The following is a 21,965-nucleotide window of genomic DNA, read 5'->3' as shown; positions in this document are numbered from 1 at the left end:
TGTAATCATGGAAGACACCCATTTCAGCAAAGCAAACACTAGTGTTAGAGTCGTAGAGAGCCATGTGATGATGACGGGGACCCCAGGGCCTTCATTACTACCTAATGGGCTACCAAGTTGGAACCAATGGAAAAATCACTGAGTTGATGCAAACTCATCCTACATGGGTGAGCATCTTTGATATGATTATTAGTCATGGGATGACAATACTCTAATATCTTTAATTACTTTAATTACTATGATATCTTTGATAAGAGAGGACAAATACATGTTCAATCCATCCTAGTGTTAGTGTTCAAAATTGCACCCAATATTGAAAGTGAGTGCACATCCACACACTATGATATCTTTGATAAGAGAGGACAAATACATGTTCAATCCATCCTAGTGTTAGTGTTCAAAATTGCACCCAATATTGAAAGTGAGTGCACAGCCACACACATTCTGTACATAATGTACTTTTCAATGGTGCAACACTTTGTGCATGGTTTTCTTGAAAGTGAGTGCACAGCCATTGGGATGAGGACTCATAGGAGGGATATGGCATCATTGGGATGCCCTAAAGGTCTTAAAGGAGTACAACGAATAAGTGCTACCAGATCATCACTAGGCATATATTGTATTCCACCACCTTGCACATAAAGCATCAGCACAGTCGATCTGATGCAGTACAAAAACTCCCTGCAGGGGTAGCTTTAAGGTCATCCACCGCAACTACACAACCCCAATCCAGAATGTAGCATGAGGCTTCTGAAGGAACAACCATTAGATTATCTGAGCGAAGGTCCCTGTTTATAAGGCCCAAGGCATGAGCCTTTTGTAAAGTATCAACCAAAGAACTCCAGTGATGCTGCACATTATGCTTTCTAATATTCTCCCTTGTAAAAGATATGCCGACTGGCACCAAAGCCAACATCCCATCATGCCTTTCAAACACACTAGGTATTCCCTTGACACCCTTAAGCATGTCTAAAGCTGCATAATCACATGCTAAATGAAAACCTGTTTTAGGAATCTTAACAGCACACACGTGTTTGGAATTCTTTACCGTTACCACCATAAACTGATGAACCACACTTGTTTGGCCCTCCCCAAGTTGTGATGACCAGACCCAATGATCAGGAAAACATCCCTTCCTGTAAAGACCAGGCTCCATACCCAATTGAGTCGGTTCAGCCATCATGAAGCTACATAAACTTTCTCTTACATTGCTTGTCTCTTCATTTCGAGCATGCTTCCCATGCCTCTTAAATTTGTACCATGTGATTGCTTCCAAATCAGTGATGCCCAAGTAGATGAACCGCCTGCTATGACTTGTATTCTTAAAAAACGCCTCCCCATATTGAATCAAATCACCTACATTCCTGCGAGACGAATACTTTGCAGCACCACCAGAGTGCAACAAAATCAGGGCCCCTACGGTTGCAGGTATTGTTACTCCTGCATCCGGCTGATTTAAGAACTATATCTGGAAACCGGAATTGCCCACACACAGAAGCTTTGTGGGATGTCATTTCCAAAACAAGTTTGCATCTTGAGGTATTAAGCCTTGGGATCATCCATGCCATACGTTTTTCAAGAGGTAGGTTTTCTTTCCACACAGAGGAAGGGAAAATTTTTTCTATTGTCTGTGGGGGGGGGTCTGGAAATTGTGAAGGACATATCGGGTACAAATTTGCAGACATTCCTTTTTCTAAAACATTCCATGAACCCATATCCTTCACCTCGTTCTGACCATCAGAATCACCATTCGGTCTTCACACGAGAGATTGGGGAACTGTCGACTCAAGAACTTTTCCAGTAGATTCTGATACTCAGCACATGACATTAAGCATGGCTTCTCCATCGCTTGGCAGATATTCACTGCATTTTGGGATTTCCACAATTCTGCAATTTTGGGTGAATGTTTCTGCAAATCGTCCAGGATAGGATCATAGGCATTCTCGCAAAACGAAGTCTGATGAAGATTTTCATCAGACTTAAAGAACAACTTCTTCCTCTTACCCATCTCCGCCGATGGTGAGTAGCCACCACCAGCATCGCCCAGGCAGATTGAACGTCTCCGAAAAAGAGGTTTCCCGTCTGGGAAAGAACGTAATATTCGGGGAGTGTTCATTTTTAGATGAGAGGAATGATTAACCTAAAGTATTTTTGTACTTTTACTATGATGGGGAGAGAGAGAGAGATTAAATCTGCACATTTGATAAAAGCTTCTAACACTCCTTTGTCATGGATTTCAACAAACAACCCTAGTTTGTATGACCGACCTTGTATGAGGGAGGTCAAGATGTGAGTCATGATTGGGGCTCCACCCAAATCTACATCCAAAAAAGGGATTGAACCATTAAAGTCAATCTCGATACTTGGAAAGTACACCCCATGAGTGGCAGGCCTTTTGCTAAGGATTCTAGGACCATGTCCAGATCTACATGGCTATGTTAGACAATATTGGAGGATAAGGATGTTACCCCCACACCCACTTGCAACCATGGATATCCTTCCACCTTGAATAGGCACAAAGTTTGCCACCAACAAAAGGTATTAAAAATGTTGTCTCTCTCTACATGATTATTGGTGGATAAATAACTAGTACATTAGTTAAGCAATCATTGGTGGATAAATAACTAGTACATTAGTTAAGCAATCATACTAAGAGCAATGTTTAACACATAAAGCATTAAGCACTTGTAATGAGAGCTTGATACACCTCATAAGCAATGGAATAGCTTAGAGTGTAAAACACATAACACCTTGGCCAAGATGAAGACAAGAGCAATTCCACAAAGGACCACATAGTAACATTAGCACAAAGCAAAAGGGCTCATACACAATGAGCTACACCAAGTACGAGAAGCATTGCTCTAACTAGAGATATAGAGGGGGTGGAAGGAGGCTCCCTTCTCCACCTACCCTCCTTGATCATCTCCACCTCTCCCCTAGGATGGTGGTGATGGTAAAGACATTGTAAGAGTAACTTCTACTAACCTTAGAACCTTTGAACTAAGGTTCCCACTAAAGATGACTATCACCTAGACTATGTGCAAGCACACCTAGAATATAAATGCTTGGTCATCCGTTAGTTCTAACATATTTTGCCTGTTGCAGAAGCAAATATTTAAGTTTTGAAAGAAAATGACACAAAACATAGATGGGCATTGTTCCATATTGCAATATGAAAAACAATGCCTCACCAATATACTATACACTTAGCCAATCTCAACTAAGTCTTGTAGTGTGATATTGGCCTCACTATCTTTTGGTATACTGTAGCTTCAAAAACAAGGGTAAACATTGCATACGACTTCGAATAAAGCCTAGAGGTTCAATCTTGAGACAAAAGCTCATGTAGTTTACTTTAGCCCTGCCCATGCTAACATTGAATCCTACTTTTAAAATATGATGGAGGCTCGATCTTGAGATTGATCCTCTATCATATATTCATATTAAGACTCAAAGTTGGCATATGGGTGCAGCTACATCTACGCCTCAACAATCTTAAGACTATGCCTCACTTCCTTTGCTTTGACTCCACATATACACCAATTCCTATTGCTATAATAAGGAAGAGGATATAATTTAAGATTCAACCTCATAAATTCATAAACAAGGAATAGGCTAAATCTTAAGTTTGAGCCTCATGCCATGTGCTTTGGTCCCACACATACATCAAACCATCATCTTACAGCAGCAAGAAAAAATATCCACATTACATCAAATTGTGTTGCTACACTACAAAATAGGCCCAAAATGTACAAGAGTAGAGAGCACAAAAATTTATTTAATTCAATAAGTTATACAAAAGTTTCCAGCTACACATCCCTTGAAGAATAGTTTCTTCAAAATATACAATGTTTTTGCATCAAAGTTTTCCTCTTTTGTTGTCTACATGAGTAATGCATATCAATAGTTTGAGACTCCAAGAACTGATTCCTCAATAAATTCGAAGCTTTGACTTGATCCACAAATCAATGTGCACGCTTGGATCTTATTGGAAGTTTTCTTCGACCTGCAATACAAGCATTTTTTTAATTAAAATGTAGCATGTGTTTTACTTTATGGTTAATATAATTAAAAACCGATCTACCTAAGAGTCCAAGTAAGCATTTTGTAGCTTTGAAATGTATTCTTTTGCTGCAACTCCACTTATGAAACGGCCTCGATTATACCCAAGGCGACTAGCATAAGCAATAGCATGCTCTCCACTCAAGTTTTTTGCTTTTACAGCCACTCTAAGAAGGTTTAATTGACTTGATGATAATTGTGGTATACCAAACGTCTTAGCAATCATTTTGTAGCTTTGAAATGTATTCTTTTGCTGCAACTCCACTTATGAAACGGCCTCGATTATACCCAAGGCGACTAGCATAAGCAATAGCATGCTCTCCACTCAAGTTTTTTGCTTTTACAGCCACTCTAAGAAGGTTTAATTGACTTGATGATAATTGTGGTATACCAAACGTCTTAGCAATCATGGAGGGATCTTTTAGTTTTTGGTATACTTCATTTTTTTCAACCTTCTTAGAGATGTACTCCAGCTTCTCTTTTTGCATATAGCAACCCCTATCTCCTTATCTGAGTTATAGATGCCATCTGCTGATTGTAGACTAAGTACAGCAACAGTGTCAACACTGACAATTGTACTACCCTTTGTGACCAATGAGAAGTCACACTTTCTAAATCCTGTGTTCGGGTTCACCATCATCACCTGTGAAATGAATTTCCATGCTGCAAGCATCTTTCCTAATTTGTGACATCCAACATTTGAAATCAGACTGAGAGCCATCCTCTTCTGAGTTTGCTTCCTCCACTTCTTCAACACAGCATCAGCTTCCTTAGCTGACAATGGCTTCGGTAAAGTTAATTCATTATACGAACCAGTTATTTCGCTACGAACCATTCGTCCAAAGCTGGAGTTGGTAAGTTCTCCTAGACTGCTTTGGTTAGAGGTTATGTTGCTTTGTGAGGCATCAAGAGACCGCACAAGAGAATTCTTGAAAACCTGTGACTGCCCCAGTGACTGCCCCAGTGAATGCCCAAAAGACTGCTCGAAAAACTGCCCCAGTGAATGCCCCAGCAGTGGATGCCCAAAAGACTGCCCCAGTGAATGCCCCAGTGAATGCCCCAAAGACTGCTCAAAAGACGGCCCCGATGGCCTCAGTACCTGCCCAAGAGTCTGCCCAGAGCCTTGTCCTCCAAAAGTCTGCCCCAGTAAACTGCCCACCATGAGTCTGCACAGAGCACTCCGCCCCCCTCACCCCGAACCCACCCGCATTGTCCTCCTCCACGATAGCCTTGCCTTTCCTTCTCGAGCCCTTGTCCTCCTCCATAGCCCTGTCTTTCTGAAGCCCTTTTTCTTCCTCGAGCCGCCCTTGTCTTTCTAGCGCCTTTTCTTTCTCGCGCCCATTCCTTCTTTCGACTGCTTCAAAAGACGCGCCATCGCTCTGTCCATCAAATCATAAGATCGACATTTATGGTGATAAGATGCAAAATTATCACTGCTTGGCGGGGGTGCAATGAGATGCAAAATTCTCACCGCGTCCCGAGTCCCTTGTGAGAAATGGGTGATTTACATATATCAAGCTATTTGTATGCATACTATGACGTGTATTAGGTTATTTGTATCCCTCCTATGAGACCTCTAGGCACCATATTCCTCCTAGAGGCCTCTAGGAGGATGATTTGATAGTAGTCCCATTAGATGGTGGAGACCAATTTCTTCACTATACGCGATAGTGGCACAGTAGTAATGGAGATTGCAAATCAAGAGGGTAGCTATTACATTGTATAAGTGTGAAACCCCACATGATGTTCCTAGACAAATTGAAATTCTTGATAGTTCAAAGTCTAATTACAATGGAGACCCATGAATGTATTATTTTGAGTTCTTATGTTGATGGGGGGGATGAGGGGTTTCATACGTAATGAATATGGCTGCTTGTCTACTGCTGTACACCGACACTTTCCCTCCCCGTACCCCCCACCCACTACACACACACTCTCTCTCTCTCTTCTCACACACTCTTAGACATAGAAACTCTCTCTCTCTCTCACACACACACACACACACACACACACACAGAGGGACTAGAGGACTCCAAGGAGGGACTATAGTGCCCTAGAGGACTCCAAGGAGGGACTATAGGACTCTAAGGAGGGACTATAGTGCCCTAGAGGACTCCAAGGAGGGACTGCTAGGAGGGACTATAGTGCCCTAGAGGACTCCAAGGAGGGACTGCTAGGAGGGACTATGGTGCCCTAGAGGACTCTAGGAGGAGGGACTATGGTGCCCTAGAGGACTCTATGGTGCCCTAGAGGACTCTAGGAGGGACTATAGTGCATGCTGAATTGAGTGCTTTACAAGTTCAGATGCAGGATATGCAGAATCATAGCATGTGTGTTTGGGGGTGTGAAGCCAGAATCTACAGATTCAGATCAGACTTGGGTGAGGGGATCCATGTGTAAATGGGGCTGAAAGAAGTCTTTTGAGTGCAGTTTTTTGCACCGTGTGGAAATGTGCAGCAGCGAGATTAAAATCAGCCTGTTGGACTGATCTAAACATGGTAAAATGGGGTCCAGCCTTGTGAGCATCTCAAAATGCATGCAGCAACCATCCAAAGAACCACCATAGAGGTGTTGCTGAAGCTATCCAAGAAATGGCATAGGTCCACTATCACATTTCCTAGATAGCTTCTCCAACACCTCTAATAGGTAAGACTTTAAATAGGGTTACATGTATGATTTGCATCATAATCTAGAATCTTAGAATTCATTAATGATTTGCAGTATGCTATTTCCCACCAGACACATCACGATATGCTATGACAGGGGATCCAGAGTCAGCGGAAGGGATGGGGAGGGAGGGGGTGCAAAAGAATAGTTAAGTCTTGTAGTTGATGCTTTGACTCACTTGCCCTCATTTTGTGTTCCTTTAGCAACTTCACAATTTTGCTTCTGCCTCTACCCATCTTGGCAAGTAATTAAGAGTAGTGAGATTATGGGTCATAGAGCATGGTCCTAGTACATCAAGTCCCCATTTTAAAAGTGTATTATGGGACGATAGGCAAGTCAAAGCTGAAGACTCGATAGCTTTTTATCCATTTTTGGGTATGGAAGCATGAATGGCAAGGATAGGAGGTGTCCAAAACAGAGCTAGCCATGCGACTAGACCTTAGCCGATGAGAAAGTGTTGCTATCTGGATTGCTGGAGCCAAAGCTTAAGGAGGGAGAAGTCCACATCAACATAAAGGTAATGAATTCTTTGCCTAACGCAACTGCAAAATTTTAAAACAAAAAGGTCTCTCCAACACTGGAGTAAAAGCATAATGTCCCCCTCCAACACTGGAGGAGAAAACAAGTATACGAGGGAAGGGCACGTTCCCTACGGTTTATGGAAATTGGGTGAGGATGGTGCCACCTCCCTACCATACGTACGTATGGTTTTTTCTTTTTCTTTTGGGGCACAAGCATCCCCCATGCACCTAATGCATCTATGTTTTGCTACAATCTATGTAATTTGTAAATAATTTTGCTAACTCCAACTTTCATTCATGTGGCGAGGTCGTCGGGGTTCAAGAGGATGGTTCAAGAGGATGAGAACAACACCAAGGAACGATGAGCTACATAGCCTCAGACACGAGAGACAACGTGACGCAGAAGGTACATTAACTCACTCTCTGCTCTTCAAATTAACTTCTATTGTCCCAAAACATTTCGATCTATTTTTGAGCCATATGCACATTGAACTAATCAAGGCACACTAGCTACCTTGATCAGCTAATGGGAGTCACAAAAAAGCACACAAGCTGAGTTATGCCACTTTTCGAGAGTTTATTGGATGAGGACTTTTGCCACTTATTGAAATAAAGCATAAGAAAATCCTTTTTAAGTGAATCAATGAAGTGCAGTAGTGGGGTGAAGTGCAGGTGGTTTGTTTGCACGAGATGCTACAAATAGGACTGGGAATAGGAGGGGAATAACAAGAAGCACAAATTATAAGGGGTGGCATTGAGTGGTTGGCACACTGAAGTAGATATAGAAGAGTCGACTTTCGAATTTAGAGGGATGGAGGGAGAGGGCGGTTGGCAAGCATGCTAGTGGGGTTGGCAAGTGGTCGTGTGCCAAGGCAACAGAGGCCTCGGGGCGGGGGTTTAGCGGCCCATGCGCATCTTGTAGCAACACTGTGAGCACGGATTTGTGCCTACATGAAGCCTTGCCACTGTCAGCACAAAAGTCAGCACTGCGACCGTCTCCAATGGACGGTTTGTATAGTCAACAAGCATGACCTTCTTGTATTGCATCAAAATATTATTGTGCTTGTTGGCCAAGATTTGTGCGAGGCCTCTAAACGCGATCACATACACCAACAGGATCGATAACCTATCAAAGGCCTATGAAGTTGATAAGGTCCGTATTGTAATGAGCCTAAGTTGCCCACTCGACAAAAGCCTATTGGAGATGGTAACAAAAGCAAAGAAGGAGAAAACAAATTATGCGATACAAAATATGATATTTTGTAGCTGATGATGATACAAACCTCAGATAGAGTAGACACTCGACCCTTGCAGCAAGTTGATGACAAAACAAACCACGAATAGAGTAAGAATAGACAACACAGTGCTCAGAGGTTCCCTCTCGACACATAGAGCACAACATAGCAACACTGTGAGAGCATTATGAGACCAAAAAAGGACCACAAAAATGATTATAGTGATAACCATATAGTGGCTCTATCTGAAACTTAGCCAATAGTAGATCCAACAATGAAGAAGCAACACCATCAACATCAGCAAAGCTCAACAAGAGTAGTGCCGACACTTCTAAATTTAAATCAATGTCATCAATACGAGGGATTGCTAGACACATTTGTGTGAACATGCACATAATGAATTCCTTGCTATTCATTGTAGATCCAAAATCAAAGATTCCAAGACTCGAGGAGAAAACCAAGTATACGAGGGAAGGGCACATTCCTTTTAGTTTATGGAAAGAGGATGGTGCCACCTCCCTACCATAGATTTGTATGGTTTTTTCTTTTTGGGGGGGGGGCAGGGGCACAAGCCTCATGTGCACATAATGCCTCTCTATGAGTCTATGTTATGGAAAAAAATCTCAAAAGTCCTTTCTATAGTGATTTAAAATTTTCATTTGTGTTTTGAGGTCATGGAACCAACTTCTATGCCAGATGTTATAACCTATGATAAGAAGTGATAACACATTATAACACATACATAAATACTCTACTTCTCAGATTCGTTTCTAATTGCAAATTGCAAAATTGCAAACCACAAAACAAACCAATCAAGGCACACTAGTTTCCTACTATTTTCAGGAATCCCATTGAAGCTCGAGCTTTGAAAGTCGCTGATATGCACTTGGCATTCAATGGAAAACCGGAGGCACTTCGTCTAATGAGTGCTCTCAACCTACTGCAAATTATCAGGATTAGTGCCCGGAAAGATTGCATGTGTGCGTCAGAAGAGCATGCAAACTGTCAATCAATGCAGACAAGTTAGAAAGGGTACGTCAGTAACAAGTCGACTCTACAGCAGAGAACGTCTGGAGGGGACGTGTTGATTTGGCGTGGAGAACATTGTAATTTATTGGTCCCTGCAGCTGCGATCGATTGGATGCAGGCATGAGTCATGACTCGTATTACAGTCGTGTGCTGATCGATAACATCGAGCCCTGCAAGGCTGCATATATCTCTTTTCCTCTACCTCGGAATCTCTCAGGTGCTTACTCAACAATCCCTTTTCTCCATGACGCCTGCCTGGTTCTCTTTTATTGTAGCTTTGACCATGGGCTCCATGATGTTTTGTTTCGCATCTCTTCATGTAGAGACAGAGGCCCTTCTCTTGATCAAGCAAGCAGCTATGGCTGGACACGTAGCTCCCAGCAGGGTGGGGTTCTTATCCGACTGGACGAGGGGTCTAACCCTTGCCACTGGAGTGCAATCACCTGCAGCTTTGATGCCTGCAGCGTTGTCGCACTCAACCTCTCTGGTATGAACCTCACAGCTGGTACTCTCTCCCCTGCTGTTGGCTGCCTCACAAATGTGGTCTCTCTCTCCCTTGCTCGCACACAGCTCTCTGGTAGTCTCCCCTTGCAGATCACGCATCTCACCTCCCTTCGCTACCTTAACATCTCCAACAACGCATTCAATGGAGCCTTTCCCCACCACTTCTCCAGCTTACGCTTACTTGAGGTACTTGATGCATATGGCAACAACTTTACAGGAGAGTTGCCGATTGACATCGGTACGATGAGCAGGATGAAGCACTTGCATTTGGGTGCCAACTTCTTAACGCAGGGGGGATAACCAAGTGGACAAAGCTGGTTCGACCTCTGCCTAAGATACGATCCTCCTTCCAACCTAGTGGCAAGGGAAATCCCCTAACAGAAATCTCCAGATTTAGAATACAAAGTTTAGTTTGTAAGTATGCAGAAAAAGCCCGTCTAACATCTGAATCCTCTTGACTCCTTGTGATAACAAAGCCGCTAGAGATGGATAATTAGTTCCTTCAACTTGGGCTACTTTAAAAAATCTCACCTTGTTTAAATTCATAACCCCAACAACTACAGACCTTCTTTGAGTTCCAGCAAGCTTTAAAAACACCTGACCATACGTAATCACCTTTCCAACTTTTTCATCAGAGTCATAGCATCCCTCAGTGGTACTGTCCAGATTAATCAAGGCACCAATTGACCTCAAATCTTTGATGGAGCGACCCTTCAGTATCATTACTGCATCTGGCCTTAGGTTGTCGATAAGCGGCATTTCTCCTGTAAACTTGAACTCATAAAGGAAATCTTTTGATTGAGCTGCTGTAAACAACATTCTTAATGCAGCCTCGCGGTCCCCTGCTATGCTAGAAGTTATCACATCCCAGTCTGCCTTGTTCCATGCTTCTACATCAGAGCGCCATGGTAACTCTGGATCAAGAGGAGAGGATTTTGCCTGTCGACCTTTTTCCTGGTAAGAATGTGAACCAAAGTACTGCGCATTCTCAACCCACTTACTCCATGGGGAGTGACCCGGAAGCTTGCAAGCTTCTGCAAGGAAAGGGAACAAAACCTGTAACATTCTCCCTCTGTATCATGAAGCAAAATGATGCGGCAAGAAGAGAAAGTCTAGGGACGAGGTTCACCTGCTCTTTTGTCTAGTTTGCGTTTGATAATCACAGTAATAGCCACCAGCTTGTCATCGCTAACTGTCATCGCGACGACTCATCCAACAGCTGCTTGTTGACCAAGTCCAAGATCAGTGTAGAGTGCATTGGCCTGGTGAGCAGATCAAACACGTGTCGGTTATCTTGAATCAATTGCAGTGCCATCGTATCTAATTGGTCTAGATTTGTGGCTTCATCATTTGTGCCATCGTATCTAATTGGTCTAGATTTGTGGCTTCATCATTTGTATCTAATTGTTTTGCCCTCTTGTCTCCCCGCCGCTGCTCTCCTGTGGTGCTCCTCAACATGTCCTGGGAAACTCTGTGAAGTCTCCCGTCAGATCCACGCTGCCATGAATCCATTAGAGAGAAAAAGAGAGAGAGAGAGAGGTGTGTAGTGTGACAAACAGAAAAGGGGGAAGGGGAAACATTTTCATACCTCTGTGTAGCAGTCTCGGACTCCTGCAGACAGAGAACATCAGATCAGGGAACTCCATATCATAATTACACTTCTATAATAAAAGTTATCATAATTACACTTCTATAATAAAAGTTATCAGGGAACTCCATATCATAATTACACTTCTATAATAAAAGTTCTAGCCTCCAGGCCAGAACTCCATATCATAATTACATCTATAATACCATATCCCTCCCATGAGTCCTCCCATCCCATGAGTCCTCTAGGGCATCCATATCCCTCCCATGAGTCCTCTAGGCCATCCATATCGTCCTCTATGAGTCCTCTATGAGTCCTCTAGGCCATCCATATCGTCCTCTATGAGTCCTCTAGGCCATCCATATCGTCCTCCATGAGTCCTCTAGGCCATCCATATCCCTCCCATGAGTCATCTAGGGCATCCATATTTCTCCCATGAGTCCTCTAGGCCATCCATATCGTCCTCTATGAGTCCTCTAGGCCATCCATATCGTCCTCCCATGAGTCCTCTAGGCCATCCATATCGTCCTCCATGAGTCCTCTAGGGCATCCATATCCCTCCCATGAGTCCTCTAGGGCATCCATATCGTCCTCTAGGCCATCCATATCCCTCCTATGAGTCCTCTAGGCCATCCATATCGTCCTCCCATGAGTCCTCTAGGCCATCCATATCGTCCTCCATGAGTCCTCTAGGCCATCCATATCCCTCTAGGGCATCCATATCGTCCTCCATGAGTCCTCTAGGGCATCCATATCGTCCTCTAGGCCATCCATATCCCTCCTATGAGTCCTCTAGGCCATCCATATCGTCCTCTGTGAGTCCTCTAGGGTATCCATATCTCTCCCATGAGTCCTCCAGGGCATCCATATCTCTCCCATGAGTCCTCCAGGGTATCCATATGAGTCCTCCTATGAGTCCTCCAGGGTATCCATATCCCTCCTATGAGTCCTCCAGGGTATCCATATGAGTCCTCCAGGGTATCCATATGAGTCCTCCTATGAGTCCTCCAGGGTATCCTATCAGTCCTCCAGGGTATCCTATGAGTCCAAGGTATCCTATGAGTCCTCCAGGGTATCCTATGAGTCCTCCTATGAGTCCTCCAGGGTATCCATATGAGTCCTCTTGTGAGTCCTCCAGGGTATCCATATCCCTCTTGTGAGTCCTGTGAGTCCTCTAGGGTATCCATATCCCTCTTGTGAGTCCTCTAGGGCATCCATATCCCTCTTGTGAGTCCTCTAGGGTATCCATATCCCTCCCATGAGTCCTCCAGGGTATCCATATTCCTCCCATGAGTCCTCTAGGGTATCCATATCCTTCTTGTGAGTCCTCTAGGGTATCCATATACCTCCCATGAGTCCTCCAGGGTATCCATATCCCTCCCATGAGTCCTCCACCAGGGTATCCATATCCCTCCTATGAGTCCTCTAGGGTATCCATATTCCTCCTATGAGTCCTCCAGGGTATCCATATCCCTCCTATTAGTTCATAATTCATAGTTCATAGTTCATAGATGATAGTTCATAGTTCATAGTCCTCTAGGGTATCCATATCCCTCTTGTGAGTCCTCTAGGGTATCCATATCCCTCTTGTATGCCCTAGAGGACTCATGGGAGGGATATGGATGCCCTAGAGGACTCACAAGAAGGATATGGTAACTCTGGATATGGAGGAGAGGATTTTGCCTGTCGACCTTTTTCCTGGTAAGAATGTGAACCAAAGTACTGCGCATTCTCAACCCACTTACTCCATGGGGAGTGACCCGGAAGCTTGCAAGCTTCTGCAAGGAAAGGGAACAAAACCTGTAACATTCTCCCTCTGTATCATGAAGCAAAATGATGCGGCAAGAAGAGAGAAAGTCTAGGGACGAGGTTCACCTGCTCTTTTGTCTAGTTTGCGTTGAATAATCACAGTAATAGCCACCAGCTTGTCATCGCTAATAACTGTCATCGCGACGACTCATCCAACAGCTGCTTGTTGACCAAGTCCAACATCAGTGTAGAGTGCATTGGCCTGGTGAGCAGATCAAACACGTGTCAGTTATCTTGAATCAATTGCAGTGCCATCGTATCTAATTGGTCTAGATTTGTGGCTTCATCATTTGTGCCATCGTATCTAATTGGTCTAGATTTGTGGCTTCATCATTTGTATCTAATTGTTTTGCCCTCTTGTCTCTCCGCCGCTGCTCTCCTGTGGTGCTCCTCGACATGTCCTGGGAAACTCTATGAAGTCTCCCGTCAGATCCACGCTGCCATGAATCCATTAGAGAGAAAAAGAGAGAGAGAGAGAGGTGTGTAGTGTGACAAACAGAAAAGGGGGAAGGGGAAACATTTTCATACCTCTGTGTAGCAGTCTCGGACTCCTGCAGACAGAGAACATCAGATCAGGGAACTCCATATCATAATTACACTTCTATAATAAAAGTTATCATAATTACACTTCTATAATAAAAGTTATCAGGGAACTCCATATCATAATTACACTTCTATAATAAAAGTTCTAGCCTCCAGGCCAGAACTCCATATCATAATTACACTTCTATAATACCATATCCCTCCCATGAGTCCTCCCATCCCATGAGTCCTCCAGGGCATCCATATCCCTCCATGAGTCCTCCAGGGTATCCATATCCCTCCTATGAGTCCTCCAGGGTATCCATATGAGTCCTCCAGGGTATCCATATGAGTCCTCCTATGAGTCTTCCAGGGTATCCTATGAGTCCTCCAGGGTATCCTATGAGTCCTCCTATGAGTCCTCCAGGGTATCCATATGAGTCCTCCTATGAGTCCTCCAGGGTATCCATATCCCTCTTGTGAGTCCTCTAGGGTATCCATATCCCTCCCATGAGTCCTCCAGGGTATCCATATTCCTCCCATGAGTCCTCTAGGGTATCCATATCCTTCTTGTAAGTCCTCTAGGGTATCCATATCCCTCCCATGAGTCCTCCACCCAGGGTATCCATATCCCTCCCATGAGTCCTCCAGGGTATCCATATTCCTCCCATGAGTCCTCCAGGGTATCCATATCCCTCTTATGAGTCCTACAGGGTATCCATATCCCTCCTATTAGTTCATAGTTCATAGTTCATAGTCCTCTAGGGTATCCATATCCCTCTTGTGAGTCCTCTAGGGTATCCATATCCCTCTTGTATGCCCTAGAGGACTCATGGGAGGGATATGGATGCCCTAGAGGACTCATGGGAGGACTCATGGGAGGGATATGGATGCCCTAGAGGACTCATGGGAGGGATATATCGTCCTATGAGTCCTCTAGGGCATCCATATCCCTCCCATGAGTCCTCTAGGGCATCCATATCGTCCTATGAGTCCTCTAGGGCATACATATCCCTCCCATGAGTCCTCTAGGGCTTCCATATCCCTCCCATGAGTCCTCTAGGGCATCCATGAGTCCTCTAGGGCATCCATATCCCTCCCATGAGTCCTAGGGCATCCATATCAGTCCTATAGGGCATACATATCAGTCCTATAGGGCATACATATCCCTCCCATGAGTCCTATCTCTCCCATGAGTCCTCTAGGGCATACATATCAGTCCTATAGGGCATACATATCCCTCCCATGAGTCCTATCCCTCCCATGAGTCCTCTAGGGCATACATATCCCTCCCATGCGTCCTCTAGGGCATACATATGCCATGAGTCCTCTAGGGCATACATATCCCTCCCATGAGTCCTCTAGGGCATACATATCCCATGAGTCCTCTACGGCATACATATCCCATGAGTCCCATGAGTCCTCTAGGGCATACATATCCCATGAGTCCTCTAGGGCATACATATCCCTCCCATAAGTCCTCTAGGGCATATCCCTCCCATGAGTCCTCTAGGGCATACATATCCCTCCCATGAGTCCTCTAGGGCATATCCAATGAGTCCTCTAGGGCATATCCCTCCCATGAGTCCCCTAGGGCATCCATATCCCTCCCATGAGTCCTCTAGGGCATCCATGAGTCCTCTAGGGCATACATATCCCTCCCATGAGTCCTCTAGGGCATACATATCCCTCCCATGAGTCCTCTAGGGCATATCCCATGAGTCCTCTAGGGCATATCCCTCCCAACCTCTCCTAAACCCTGCCTGCCCTGATGCCCGTATGCCCTCTCTCTCTGCCCATCTATTTAACTCCTGCTCAAGAGTAGAGGCATACAGCCTAGCCAAAGTGTGACCAACCATGATGGTGCGATAATTCCCTGGAAGCATGGGATCTCCTGACTTGAAGATAGGCACAATCGTGGACATACTCCAAGTCTCAGGGAAACCCTCATACATGGCTCGATTAAACATCATAGCAAGAAGCTCTGCAAGCATATCTCTGGCATGAATGAAGTGCTCTGCTACTAAACCATCATGATCATGTGCTCTCCCTGTCTTCATCTTGTCAATGGCTTTCCTCACCCTCTCGGCAGTAAAGAAAGTACATGTCTCTGGGCATGTCTCTGGTAGGTCAGGCAAAGGTGGCTGCCCTGATGCAGTGTAGAGAGATGTGGCATATTCCCCCCATGTCTCTGTGGAGGTGATGGCTAGTGGCGGTGAATGCTCATGGAAAAGCCTCCATGCCCCTCACCTGAATCCTGACTCATAAACAGCTGATACAGATCCCGCTCTAACTGAGATAGGTAAGCCCTCTTCTTTCGTCGCACTAGGCGGCGAAAGATAATCCGTGACTGTCTATGTGTGGTAGTACCCATGAGCACCTCACTCTGTAGTCTGATCCTCGTGTCTCTACACTCCTCATCATACCAGCTGTTCTGGGGCATGCTCCCAGATCGTCTCCGTGTAGGCTGACTGTGAGGATATGCCTCTGATGCTGCATCATAGAGCGTCTCTGTCAGTATGTGAGTGAGCTCATCTAGTGGCCGTCCTGGCTCCTGAGTACATAGCTGCCTGTATATCTCGTCTGTGTACACAGAGTCCGTCTCCCTCATGAAGGTATACCGAGCGTGTGTGGAGACCTCTCCTAATGGAGCTGTACTGAACTGGAACGTGAGAGTGAAAGACAAGATAGCATGATCAACTGCTACTCCAACCGGCCTAGTGCCCACCATGAAATCCTGAAAAGAAGGAATGAGACCTGGCTGAGCCATGACGTAGTCCACTGTACTAGCACCATGCCGATGTGGAAAACATGTAAAAGCACCGGCTCTGCTGCTGCAGGGAATCTCTGTAGGCCATTCAAAATGGCCAATCCATGTGCAGTCCCCATATCTATCAAGTATCGTCCATACTCAGTGCGCTCCTCATCCTGTGACCGTCTGGATAGGCCCATCTCTGTAACATCAAGCTCCCGCAGCATCTCCTCCGAAGTATCATAGAAAACTGTCTGGTGATGGGCAGTCCTAGCGTTGAAATCTCCTAGGATGATAATGTCACCATCCCTAGAAAACTCCCATATGTCATCATCCAAAATAGAGAAAGGGGACTGTCCTCTAGGTGAGGCATACACTGACGTACTAGGAGGGAAATAACAAATAGCAATGTAGAGGTATCTGCCTGTATCTGGCCTCAATCATACCCACATGTACCTAGCATGCTCATCCCTGCGGGCTATGTGTATCAATGGCTGCAGCTCCTCCCTAAATAAAACTGCCACTCCTTCCTGAGCCTCGTCCTCTATGCTCTGATCGAGTCTCCTGTCTGCAAGCTGTCTCCCATCTGTATCCGCACACATGTGGCATGGGCTGCTCAGGGGCCTGATGTGTCTCGGAGTAGAAGATGATGTCCCTCCCAGTGTAACTATCCTCAAAGGCACCTACATCAAGGCGTAGAGATCCATTACAATTCCAGGTAGCAACTTTGAGTGTGGTCCCATAGGTCTCGCGCCGTCATGCGGAGCGCCTCTCCATAATAACAACTCATCCATCCCTGTAGAAGGCCACTTTCCCTTTCTCTCGAACTTTCCTTATTTCGGGCATAACTTCTTGCATATGTGCAAGCTGTGAAAGTGTAAGGTCATCCCCAAGAAAGATCCCCGTTTTCTTTAGTGTAGGACGTCTCTTCAAGAAGTCCTTCTTGGTTTCCATGGATGGGAAACGCATGATTAATGCTCTCTCCTTTGAAGTTCCCCCACTTCCTTCTCTCCTCTTCCCCACTCTCCATTGGAAGGAGCAAGGGGGGTAGCAAGGAGAGAGAAAGAGGCTCTGCAGCTCTTCACACAGTCGAGAGGAGGGTCTGCCACCAAGAGAGAGAGGGAGGCGAGGGGGGGCTGCGGGGAGAGAGAGAGATGGGGGGGCTGCGGGGATAGAGAGAGAGAGAAAGAGAGAGATTCGGGGGGGCTCTGCGGGGAGAGAGAGAGATGCGGGAGGGGGCTGCGGGGAGAGAGAGAGAGAGATGGCGGGGTGGGCTGCGGGGAGAGAGAGAGATGGCGGGGAGGGCTGCGGAGAGAGGGATGGCTGGGAGGGCTGCGGGGAGAGAGATGGCGGGGAGGGCTGCGGAGAGAGAGAAATGAAATGAAATGAAATGTTATATTAACGTCTTCAAAAGGCCAAAAGACCTATGAGACCAAAAGGTTACAACTGGTGAATCTGATACAATGGCTGAGTACGAAAAGTACAAAGAACTGAAAACGAAAAATGAAAAATGAGAATAGGAGGTGGGGATGGGGTGAGAGCTGATACAATGGGTGGGCTAATACATGGGGGGGGGCTCTCTCACAGTAGAGGCATCATATACATATACATCAGTACCCAAAGACAATAGAGGCATCATATACATGTACATCAGTATCCAAAGATATCTCTCATCGGACGATGACGTATAATATCAATGTCCTCCATAGTGAGCACTCTCACGGGCCGGCTCCTATGTCGCGCTAGTATGGTGTGGATCTTCTGTCGCAATCTGCGCCGATGTCGAGAGGGCCCCCTCATCCGGGGGGGCGACGGGACCGCCCCAACTCTATCACTCGTCGATCAAGTAATGTGCCTGTGGTGCCGCTATGCTGAGGGGGCTGCTGGTCAGACTCCTTAGTCTGTGATGACTGAAAGAAATCTGTAATCCGACGCTATATCTGTATCTCCCTCTCTGGGCCCCTCCTCAGGAGAGGTCCTCTCTATGCCTGCGTATCTCCAATAAGTATAGGCCGAGGCATCTCTGATCCTGGTATCTCATGACCCTAGAAAGTGGTCCAAAGCCCTCTCTGAATAGACAGTGAAAGCGGCCTTGTATCTCATAGTACACTGGGCAGTGACATATGTAGTGTAACTCTGTCTCAGGCTCCATTTGACACAACTGACATATATTTCATCTCTCTGTTGTACTAATATTGTGAGCTACTACAAGTTCTTGAATAAGTGGAAGCTAAGTTCTTACACCACTGGTGGATTGTTGCAGGCACACCATCGTGAATGGGTTGTGGAGGCGGTTGAGGCATCTGCCATTCTTGACAGAAAGATCATTCAATAGCTTGGTTCAATCTAGTTGTCAATGAGGGATTGAAAATATTTCAATGTTGTGGCTAGACCCAATCTATATGCCAACGCGTGTCATGAGAGCATACAAACTATACAACAAAAACCATGTGAACCTGGAGGCAGTGTCTAAGTGAGTCTGGACCCCAACACAAACATGTGGCCAGATGAGGAAAAGCCCAGGCGCCTTCAACTAATCCATCATGAGCAACCATCCACATAAGTGTGAAACTCTACACGATGGTTAATGGAAGTGTATTTGTGATAATAAACATCTTCATGGTCCTGAACCTGTTATGCTATTTATAATCTTGCTGCTCTAGGGACTATGAACTATGAACTATGAACTATGATCTATGATCTATGATCTATGATCTATGATCTATGAACTATGAACTATGAACTATGAGCTATGAACTATGAGCTATGAACTTTTATTTTTATGCTATCAACAATGAATTTACCAAGGCCCAAACCAATCTCTTTTACATTTCTAGTTGTTGATTCTTGAGGTCCCAGGCACACCAGGAGAGTGTCAACTAGCAAGACCACCAACGGTCGTCCTCCCCACCAAGATTACCTAGACTCGGCACCACATGTCAATTACAACTCTCACTAGCTCTCTCTCTCTCTCTCTCTCTCTCTCTCTCTCTCTCTCTCTCTCACTCACTCTCTCTCTCTCTCTCTTTGTAGATTACCTTAGACTCAGCACCACATGTCAATACAAGATAGTATTAGAAAGTAACATAGTAGTACACTAGTAGTAATAGATGATGCGAACACCCTTGCACAGAGATTCATTAATAGAGATTCAGTACAAGAAGATATAGCTTCGTGGGCATTACAAGTTACAAGGGTGCTTCAACCCGAAAAACCCGTGCATCTAGCCTTAAGTACAAGGTGATAGGTTACAAGGGTGCTTGCAGAACAATATTGTGCTTGGGAAGGAGCTGATGGCGGCTGTGTGTAGGACGGATGAGATCTGGGATACAAGTGTGGGTAGAGGTGCAGAAGGGAGTAGTCGGCAGAGACCAGACTCTATTGTAGCTGAGTATATAGTGGATAGCTCATGGGTGAAATGTATGGTGGTATGAGGTGTGGCTGTGGGAGGTGTGTGTGAGGGTGCATCACCCCTGAAAGAAAGAGAGATATGTGTGATCGGCTCCAATGGGTATCGGTGGGATGACAAAAGAGCTGAGCAGGTGAGATGCCTCTCGGGGTCCCATGATATAGTCCACTGTGCTCCCTCCTCCATCCTGGACTCCGTGTGGTATACATGTAAGACTGCTTGAGGCTGGCAACTGTGCCATCCCGTTATAAATAACGAGACGGTGTTGAGAACCTAGGCGTAGTAAATGTCGCCCATAAGCTGTGGGGGTGGCCGTGTCCGCTGATGTCCGTGTAGTGTCAGAGGCCTCTGTGATATGGAGAATCTCTGGGTCCTCAAAATCATATGTCTCACACTGGTGCGCCTGTTGGTCCTGGCATTGAAGTCCCCCATAAGGAAGACTTCCCCTAGTGTAGAGTACTCCATAATCCCCTGTATGGTGACTCTCCCACCCCTCTCTCCTCCTGCTCTGCTGTAGCGAATCTGGAGCCTGTGGGGGCAAAGTAGCACAAGGCTATGTAGATGGTCTAGACCTGTGAGAGCTCTAGCCGAAGCCAAATGAAGCGTGCGTCTGGATCCCGCACCACCACCTGTATCCTGCTCCGTATCTCCCTCCTGAACAAAATGGCTACTCCAGATCCACGGGAAGTGTTCTGACGTGTACACTTCCGATGTATGGTGGACTCCCACTGGTGGAAGCCCTGTATCCGCGGCAAGCCTCTCTCTGGGCTCTCATGTGTCTCTGTAAGTAGGATGATGTCCTGACCCCACCCATCACCTCCTCTAGTCGCTCTGGATGTGTCCAAAGATCTCCATTGCAGTTCCATACTGCAACATGCACCTCCTCATGTCGTGTCCCACAGGAGGCCGCGAGTCCCTATGCGATGGTCTTGCCATCAATGATGACCCGACCATCGCGGTAAGTAGCCTTCTTTCCTTCCTTGCGTGCCTGGTGCACTTTGGGCATGCATGCCCGTCGGTGCTCCACTTGCATCCTCGTGAGGTCGTCATCCAGGTAAATAGGGGGACCGGCAATCCCTCGTAGAATCACCCTCTTCCTGAGGAAAAGGGTCCGTGCCTCATCTGAGGGGAAATTGAGGATGAGAGGTCGTTTCTTGGTGAGATCTTTGCCGACCCGCCAAACTTTTACAAAGGGTAGAGGCCCGTCTTCCTTGTACCCTAGCTTGGTACACAACGCTCTACCATCCATGTCGGGTGTCGAGTTTTGCTTCTCATCCATTCCCGTGACTCGAATGTTGAGGCGGCGGGCATTCCTCATCTTCTCCTCTTCAAGTGTAGTGTGCACAATAAGAGTCTCTTCTTTTTGTGCATTTTCCTTTGCCTCCTTCTTGAGATTTCTTTTACCACTTCCACCCATCCATCTCGAGAGGCTTCCATGTGTGCGGTGATAGTTTTTGTTTTTACCTCAAGTTCTTCCTTCATGATGACCTTCGCCAATTCCTCCTTCATCACCTCCTTGTCCGTCTCCGAAATCTCCCCTTCTTCTCGTATGGACCGGTTTCGGAAGGATGCTATGTCCTCTTCCAAAGCGCTGATTTTGGTTTGCATTTCGGTCGTTGCCTTCTTCATCTCTTCCTTCTCCTCGCTCCATTTTTCCCGTTCCTTCTCCCATGCCTCTTCTATTTGCTTCAGCTTTTCCTGCCATTCCTCTTCCATCTTGGCCATCTTCGCAAGTAGGTCACGTTGTATCGTGTTGATCGCATTATCATAGTGCTTCTTGTTGAGATTAATCATGTTTACAAGCTTGGTTTCCATGGCTGAATCAGCGGGCTTTATGGCATGACAGAGAGAGAGAGAGAGAGAGAGA

At 45.7% G+C, this 21,965-nt stretch overlaps 1 protein-coding gene and 2 pseudogenes across 3 annotated transcripts in view; 1 reads left to right on the top strand and 2 right to left on the bottom strand.

Moving 5' to 3' along the window:
- Positions 1-6,870: 6,870 nt before the first annotated feature.
- LOC147635137 (uncharacterized) overlaps positions 6,871-21,965 on the top strand; it is a 74,865-nt gene continuing 59,770 nt past the window's right edge. For all 3 annotated transcript variants that reach the window (XR_015266748.1, XR_015266749.1, XM_086803487.1), the window contains exon 1: positions 6,871-7,656. Coding sequence is in view for 1 of the 3 variants with exons in the window: in XM_086803487.1 (XP_086659613.1) it covers positions 7,612-7,656 (45 nt within the window). In the remaining 2 variants the exon portion in view is untranslated. The remainder of the gene's footprint in view (positions 7,657-21,965) is intronic.
- Positions 13,564-20,964, bottom strand: LOC147635148 (uncharacterized; annotated as a pseudogene).
- LOC147635147 (uncharacterized) lies at positions 21,015-21,913 on the bottom strand (annotated as a pseudogene).

Source organism: Cibotium barometz, chromosome 10 (assembly GCF_041138505.1).
Source record: "Cibotium barometz isolate CiBa-2024 chromosome 10, ASM4113850v1, whole genome shotgun sequence".
In the NCBI taxonomy this organism is placed as follows: domain Eukaryota; kingdom Viridiplantae; phylum Streptophyta; class Polypodiopsida; order Cyatheales; family Cibotiaceae; genus Cibotium; species Cibotium barometz.
The sequence above is the reverse complement of the archived record's forward strand: the minus strand, read 5'-3'. Positions and strand labels throughout refer to the sequence as shown.